The 6,285-nt window shown below is 48.6% G+C and overlaps 1 protein-coding gene and 1 long non-coding RNA gene across 2 annotated transcripts; one reads left to right on the top strand and one right to left on the bottom strand.

Annotated features, from left to right (window-relative positions):
- Positions 1-2,435: 2,435 nt before the first annotated feature.
- On the bottom strand, positions 2,436-3,082 carry LOC111162222. The gene is made up of 2 exons (XR_002641565.1): positions 2,779-3,082; positions 2,436-2,619 (listed from the first exon to the last, which is right to left on the bottom strand). It is a non-coding gene; the product is annotated as an uncharacterized LOC111162222 (long non-coding RNA).
- Positions 3,083-3,200: 118 nt separating this feature from the next.
- On the top strand, positions 3,201-6,058 carry LOC111162221 (zinc finger protein 785). Its single transcript, XM_022526467.1, has 3 exons — positions 3,201-3,425; positions 3,576-3,704; positions 4,515-6,058. Exons 1-3 carry the CDS (start codon positions 3,233-3,235, stop codon positions 5,423-5,425), a joined length of 1,233 nt encoding a protein of 410 aa, XP_022382175.1. The 5' UTR covers positions 3,201-3,232; the 3' UTR covers positions 5,426-6,058.
- The last annotated feature ends 227 nt before the right edge of the window (positions 6,059-6,285 follow it).

Below are 6,285 nucleotides of genomic sequence, written 5' to 3'. Positions count from 1 at the left end.
GAGAGAGAGAAAAGAGAGAGAGCATGAGTGGGAGAAGGAGCAGAGGGAAAGGGAGAAGCAGACTTCCCGTGGAGCAGGGAGCCTGATGTGGGGCTCGATCCCAGGACTCTGGGACCATGACCTGAGCTGAAGGCAGATGCTTAACCGATTGAGTTACCCAAGAGCCCTTTATTTCGATTTTCTTCATCATTTTCTTGAGGGAGGCATCATAATGGGTCCTGCATTTAATGAAAGTTCTGACCTTCTTGGTACATTTTAGCCATGTTGCTGCAAACCAGCTCCAAGCCCAGAAGAGCCTCCTGTCTCCCTTTTATAAGGATCATTGTGATTACATTAGATCCACTGGGACAATTCAAGATAGTCTTCTCATCTGAAAATCTTTAGCTTGATCATATCTGCAAAGTTCTATTTGCCAATATAACATATTCACAGGTTTCAGGGATTAGAACATGGACATCTTTGGTGTCCCTTACTCGGTTTGCCAGGCCACCTGAATAAATAAAAGACGTTAAGCCATGCTTCTCAAAACGGAGCAGCTTGAAGATACAAAATAAATATCATATATCTTCTGGATATATCAGTGTTTCTTGTGGATCTGGGAGAAAATCTTTTTTTTTAAAGATTTAATTTATTTATTTATTTGACAGAGATCACAAGTAAGCAGAGAGGCAGGCAGAGAGAGAGGAAGGGAAGCAGGCTCCTTGCTGAGCAGAAAGCCCAATGCGGGGCTCGATCCCAGGACCCTGGGATCATGACCCGAGCCGAAGACAGAGGCTTTAACCCACTGAGCCACCCAGGCGCCCTAGGAGAAAATCTTAATTAATAAATGGCTTAAAACACTAGCCTTCCCTTAGAATCAGCAATTCTGCTTCTAGAATTTTATTGTACAGACATGCTCATATATGTGCCTAAAGAAATATATCTAAGGATGTGACTTACGTATTTTATGGTAGTAAGATGGGAAACCAACTAATAGCTCATCAATGGAAAATGAACGAAATAAACTGTTTTCATCCATACAGTGGAACACTAGGTATGCAGCCATTAAAAAAAGCGATCTATATGTGCTGAAATTAAACAATCTACAAGATGTATCAAGTGAGAAAAGAAAGCAAAGTGAACAGTGTGTTTATTATGCTACTTACAAAAAGAAAAAAAGTGTATGTTTTTACGTACCTAAATTATCTCCAGAAGGACACAAGAAGCTGGTAACAGAGGTCGCCTCTAGGAAGGGGAAGGAAGACTAGAGGGAGGAGACTTTTTTTTTAAGATTTTATTTATTTATTTGACAGACAGAGATCACAGGTAGGCAGAGGCAGGCAGAGAGAGATAGAGGGAGGCAGGCTCCCTGCTGAGCAGAGAGCCCAATTCAGGGCTCTATCCCAGCACCCTGGGATCATGACCTGAGCCGAAGGTTGAGGCTTTAACCCACAGAGCCACCCAGGCGCCCCAACTTTTTGTTTTTTTAATTGAAGCATAACACACATACGTAAGCGTGCAGGTCAATTCTCACAAATAGAACACATCTGTGTAACCAGTGCCTAGATCAAGAAACAGAATATTGGGGTGCCTGGGTGGCTCTGTTAGTTAAATGTCTGCCTTTGGCTCAGGTCATGATCCCAGGGTCCTGGGATTGAGCCCCGCATTGGGCTCTCTGCTCAGCAAGGAGCCTGCTTCTCACTCTCCCTCTGCATGCTGTTCCCTCTACTTTTGTTCTCTGTCAAATAAATAAAATCTTAAAAAAAAAAAAATTATCAGTACTTTACAAACAAAAAACTTGGATTAGCAATAACTTGGAGAGTTTTGCCAGATTTTATATTTTATATAAGTGGAATCGCATATTACATATCATTTTGTGTCTGGCTTCTTTTGCTCAACAGCGTGTCTGCAGGATTCATCCATACTATGCATGTAGTTCTAGATCACTCATTCTCATTTCTGAATAGTATTCTGTGAATAGCATTCCCATGAATATTCCACAATATTTTTATTCATTTTCCTACTGTTGTGGGTAGTTTCCTGATTTTGGCTACTGCAGCTAGTGTTGTTGTGACCGTTTGAGCACATATTTCAGTAAATATACCTATGCACTTCTGTTGGGTATACAGGGAGGAGTGGAATTGCTGGGTCATAGGTATGCATATATTCAGCTTTAGTAGATACTGCCAGTTTTCCAAAGTAGTTGTACCAACTTACACTCCCCCCATAGAGTAACAGCGTTCAACACTTGCAAATCTATGCATTCTATTGAATGTGGTTATATTATGAAATAGAATGCATGGCCACATAAACTGAAAAGCTGTACTATGTCTTCAAAGTGGTTTCACTGGAGGGATGGAGAGCTTTTGTGTTACAGCTCTAGAACTTTCCTTTGCTGCTCCTGTAAATATTGCTTAGATGGAAAAGTCTGGAAAACAGATTAAGAGATGATCTGATTCGTTTCCCAGTTTTATTAGTATTTATGAGCTGTAATTTAAACACAAGTTTTCCGACGGAGACAGGGTACAGTAAGCACTTAGCTAAGCACTTAGCTGAACCCGGAAGCCAGAGAGTAACGTTGAATCTGACTCTGGTGCCGGTGAGCAGTGACCTGGGCCTTCCGTTTCTCAGCTTCTGCAACTGTGAAAGCCAAGACATCTGTGACGTCGGGGCATGGGCCAAATCAAATACCGGTAGGCACAGGGGCTAGCCTTGCCCTAAGCACCCACAGCAGGCGGGGACCGGCCATCCCTCACTTCCATCATCTCCAGAATCGTTTGCCCGTGGGCTTTTACTCACCTACAAGCCCGGGACATCTGCATCTGCTCGCAAGAGGTCTCACGGAGTAGCAGAAGGGAGCAGCTCCAACCCGTCAAAACATCTTTTTTAGGTCCCGTTCGGGTAAAGCAGGTGAAAAGAGAGCCTCCTAACCCCTCAGCGCCTTCCACCTTCGGACCAGCCGCTCCCTTCCCTTCAGTCTTTCAAATAGGCCGCTCCAGCATAACCAATTACAGCCTTCCTTCTTCACCGGTCCGCTAGGCGCTGTCCAATCAGCGCACGTCATCTACGATTTGCTGTGCTGCGGAGCCAATCACCTTTCTGGTTTTCCCCTTGGTACGTAAGAGGCGACCGGAAAGGAAAGGGAGGTTGAGGCCGGACAGACGCCATGTTGGTCAAGGGCAGTGCTACGGCCCTGAGGAATTTTTTCAGAGGATAGGAAGCCTCTCTTGGCGTAAAACTAGAGGGCTTTCCCATGGCGCCGCCCCTGGCGGATGTACCCCGGGAGGCCGGGAGCGGGCTGACCGGAGAAAGCAGCCCCGGAGCCGTGAGCTTCGCGGACGTGGCCGTGTACTTCTCCCGGGAGGAATGGAGGTGTCTGCAGCCCGCGCAGAGGGCCCTGTACCGGGACGTGATGCGGGAAACTTACGGCTACCTGGGCGCGCTCGGTGAGGCCCGGCCGTCCAGCCAGGACCCAGTAATCCATGGGAAGGAGGAACTAATGTCCCCAGAAACAAGTGGGCTGGAAGTGTGGGAACTGAGCACCCTCATCCTCCCCTCTCGGGTCCTCAGCCGAACCCAATGTTTCCTCTCCGCAGGATTTTCAGGCCCCAAACCCGCTTTTATTTCTTGGGTGGAAGGAGAAGTGGAGGCGTGGAGCCCAGAGGCCCAGGATCCGGAGGGTGAGACCCCAGCAGCTGTCATCAGAGACAGGGGAAAGATAACAGGTACTTCACTTCAAACCCAGGATGGGACCTTTGAGAAGCCCCTGCCCCAACTCGGATCCACAGTACACACCGCCCCTTCCAAAGCCCCATCGTGTCTCTCTATACTTCATCCCCAGAAAGTTCCAGTCTCACTGCAAAATGGCTCGTAGAACCGCTAAATTGGGACTTACAGCACCACTTAGTTATACAGGGAAACCCCAGTTTAGTGCAAAATAGCGCCTGAGTTGCCAGGGCAGCCAAGCGAAAGGAGAAGCACAACTGTAATTTGTTTTTTGTTGTGTAATGAAATGTTCCTTTTGGGTATGATGTGGGTCACACTGTAATGATGCTATCACTCATCAGAGATTTCAACATCAAAAAGCGTGTTTTCTCTGCAGCCGTGTCATAATAAATGCTTGTTCCCAGGTCTTCCCATGGAACCTGGAGTATAGCCCAAGTGTAGACATTTTGGCGATGGCCTTTGAAGGCACCAAGGAAGATCATTTAATGGCTATTTTGGAAAGGGATCATAAACAGGTTCTGGACAGTAAGCTCTATGAAGGCTGGGTCCATCACCACCCTCATTGCCTGACAGAGGAGGGAGGGGTTCAATATTGTTGACACCTCCATTTATCTCCCATTTTCAAAGCTTTCGTGTTAACACCAGTCAGATGATGAATTTTGCATTTACTTCACGATGGACTTCTGGCCTGATGAGGCCCCAGTCTCGAACACTGCCATATGCTCAGACAATTCATGCTGCCTCCCAGGGCAGGCCACTGTCTGGAATGTGCTACTGAGTTTCAACTTTTATCTTTCCCCCTGTCTCAGGATCCAGGGATGAGCGTGAAGAGAAAGAACTGATGAAGAGTCCAAAGCAAAAAGAGATGGAGCGTGAGGAAGTGTCTCTCGAGGAGTGGTCACCATCCAGCAGGCCACCGGGTGCCGGTCACAGAGCCACCTGCTCAGAGCTCTGCTGGAACTCTGGGCAGAGCCCAGTCAAGCCTTGGTTCAAGGACACTACAACCCGCAGATCACCCTTCTCCTGCTCAGACTGTGGCCGCAACTTCAGCTACCCCTCCCTCCTGACCACCCACAGGCGGGTCCACTCCAGGGAGCGGCCCTTCCCCTGTGACCAGTGCCAGGCCTGTTTCTCCCAGCGCAAGTACCTGCTCCAGCATCAGCTCATCCACACAGGGGAAAAGCCCTACTCGTGCCCTGATTGTGGGCGACGTTTCCGCCAGAGGGGCTCCCTGGCCATCCACAGACGGGCTCACACCAGGGAGAAGCCCTATCCATGCCCAAACTGCAAAAGTCGCTTCACTTACCCCTACCTGCTAGCCATCCACCAGCGCAAACACACAGGCGAGAAGCCCTACAGCTGTCACAGCTGCGGCCTCTGTTTCGCCTACAGCTCCCTGCTGGCCATCCACAGGCGCACCCATACAGGCGAGAAGCCCTACCCCTGTCCAGACTGTGGCCGCCGGTTCACCTACTCCTCTCTCCTCCTCAGTCACCAGCGCATTCACTCTGACAACCGGCCCTTCCCCTGCCCACAGTGTGGGAAGGGCTTTAAGCGCAAGTATGCCTTGGAAGCCCACCAGTGGATCCATCGGTCTGGCAAGAGGCCGAGGTGGCAGCGGCCTGCGGTAGGGCTTTCGGAGCCAGTCCTTGTTTTGGGAGGCCAGGATCCCCCAGTTCATTTCCGGTGCTTTCCAGATATATTTCAAGAATGTGGGTGATAGAGCTCGCAAGAGATGACCTGTTTTCTTTGGAAAGGAAAAGGCAAAGTTTATGTATTTGGAGCAAAGGAATGAATGGAAAGGAAGTAAGCATTTAAGGAAAACAAAGCTCTGAGTTAAGGGAGCACAAAGCTGGTCCTTTGGAAGGAGGAGGGAATCTGAAAGGCCACCTGAAGGCTGAACCCATTTTCTGAGGCTCTTGCTCCCACTTTTTCCAGTCGGCGACGGGAGAAGAATTAGGCACAAACAAGTCAGCTGCAAGAGATTGGGAGCAGAGGACAACAGTCGAAGCCATGAGCAACTCCACAGTCTCACTTTTATTAGATAGAAACAATAGCCAACAGAAGGACCGATGAAAGTCAAACATTAGTCACGTCTTGTGGACAAGCAAGGAGGAGGACAAAGTTTATAGTTAACCAAGCACATTCAAAGGACACATCTAAAAAACAATGGCGCTTCTGGGAAGAGAAAGGAGCGATAACGGAAAAGGGAAGCAGGCAATATTTCGTTCCACCCTGAGCTGACTGGGCATTCCTGGCTGCCCGGCTTCTGTGAAGGGGCGGCCTTCCGCCCTGGGTGGGCCATGCATCCCCAGCTGCCCAGCTTCACGGTCGTGTATCGTCTTTCTCCCCAAAGACCTGTTGCCAGTATATGTTTTTCTTAAGGCCATATCTAAATATGCTTGGCAACTAGTAAAATCCTCCAGGGGTTATAGTTTAAGTAACAAATTGTTCCGAGGGGCAGTAGCAACTTCCGAGTCCCACTTGGGAGTTTCTTCGCAGGAAATCATTCACCTACCTGGCTTTTCTCCCTGGACTGTTCTCTCCCTCAGAGCATTCTGCTTTCTGGTCTGTGTCTCT

Source organism: Enhydra lutris, unplaced genomic scaffold (assembly GCF_002288905.1).
Source record: "Enhydra lutris kenyoni isolate GAN:26980312 unplaced genomic scaffold, ASM228890v2 scaffoldscaffold90, whole genome shotgun sequence".
Lineage (NCBI taxonomy): Eukaryota > Metazoa > Chordata > Mammalia > Carnivora > Mustelidae > Enhydra > Enhydra lutris.
Note: the sequence above shows the minus strand (reverse complement) of the source record. Positions and strands in the feature narration are given on the sequence as shown.

What these genes read in the sequence shown, in the direction of transcription:
- LOC111162221 (XM_022526467.1), top strand. Translation starts at nt 3,233, where the DNA reads ATGGCGCCGCCCCTGGCGGATGTACCCCGGGAGGCCGGGAGCGGGCTG. An exon ending in CGGCTACCTGGGCGCGCTCG is followed by an intron (nt 3,426 to 3,575) that starts GTGAGGCCCGGC and finishes TCCTCTCCGCAG; the next exon opens with GATTTTCAGGCCCCAAACCC. An exon ending in AGACAGGGGAAAGATAACAG is followed by an intron (nt 3,705 to 4,514) that starts GTACTTCACTTC and finishes CCCCTGTCTCAG; the next exon opens with GATCCAGGGATGAGCGTGAA.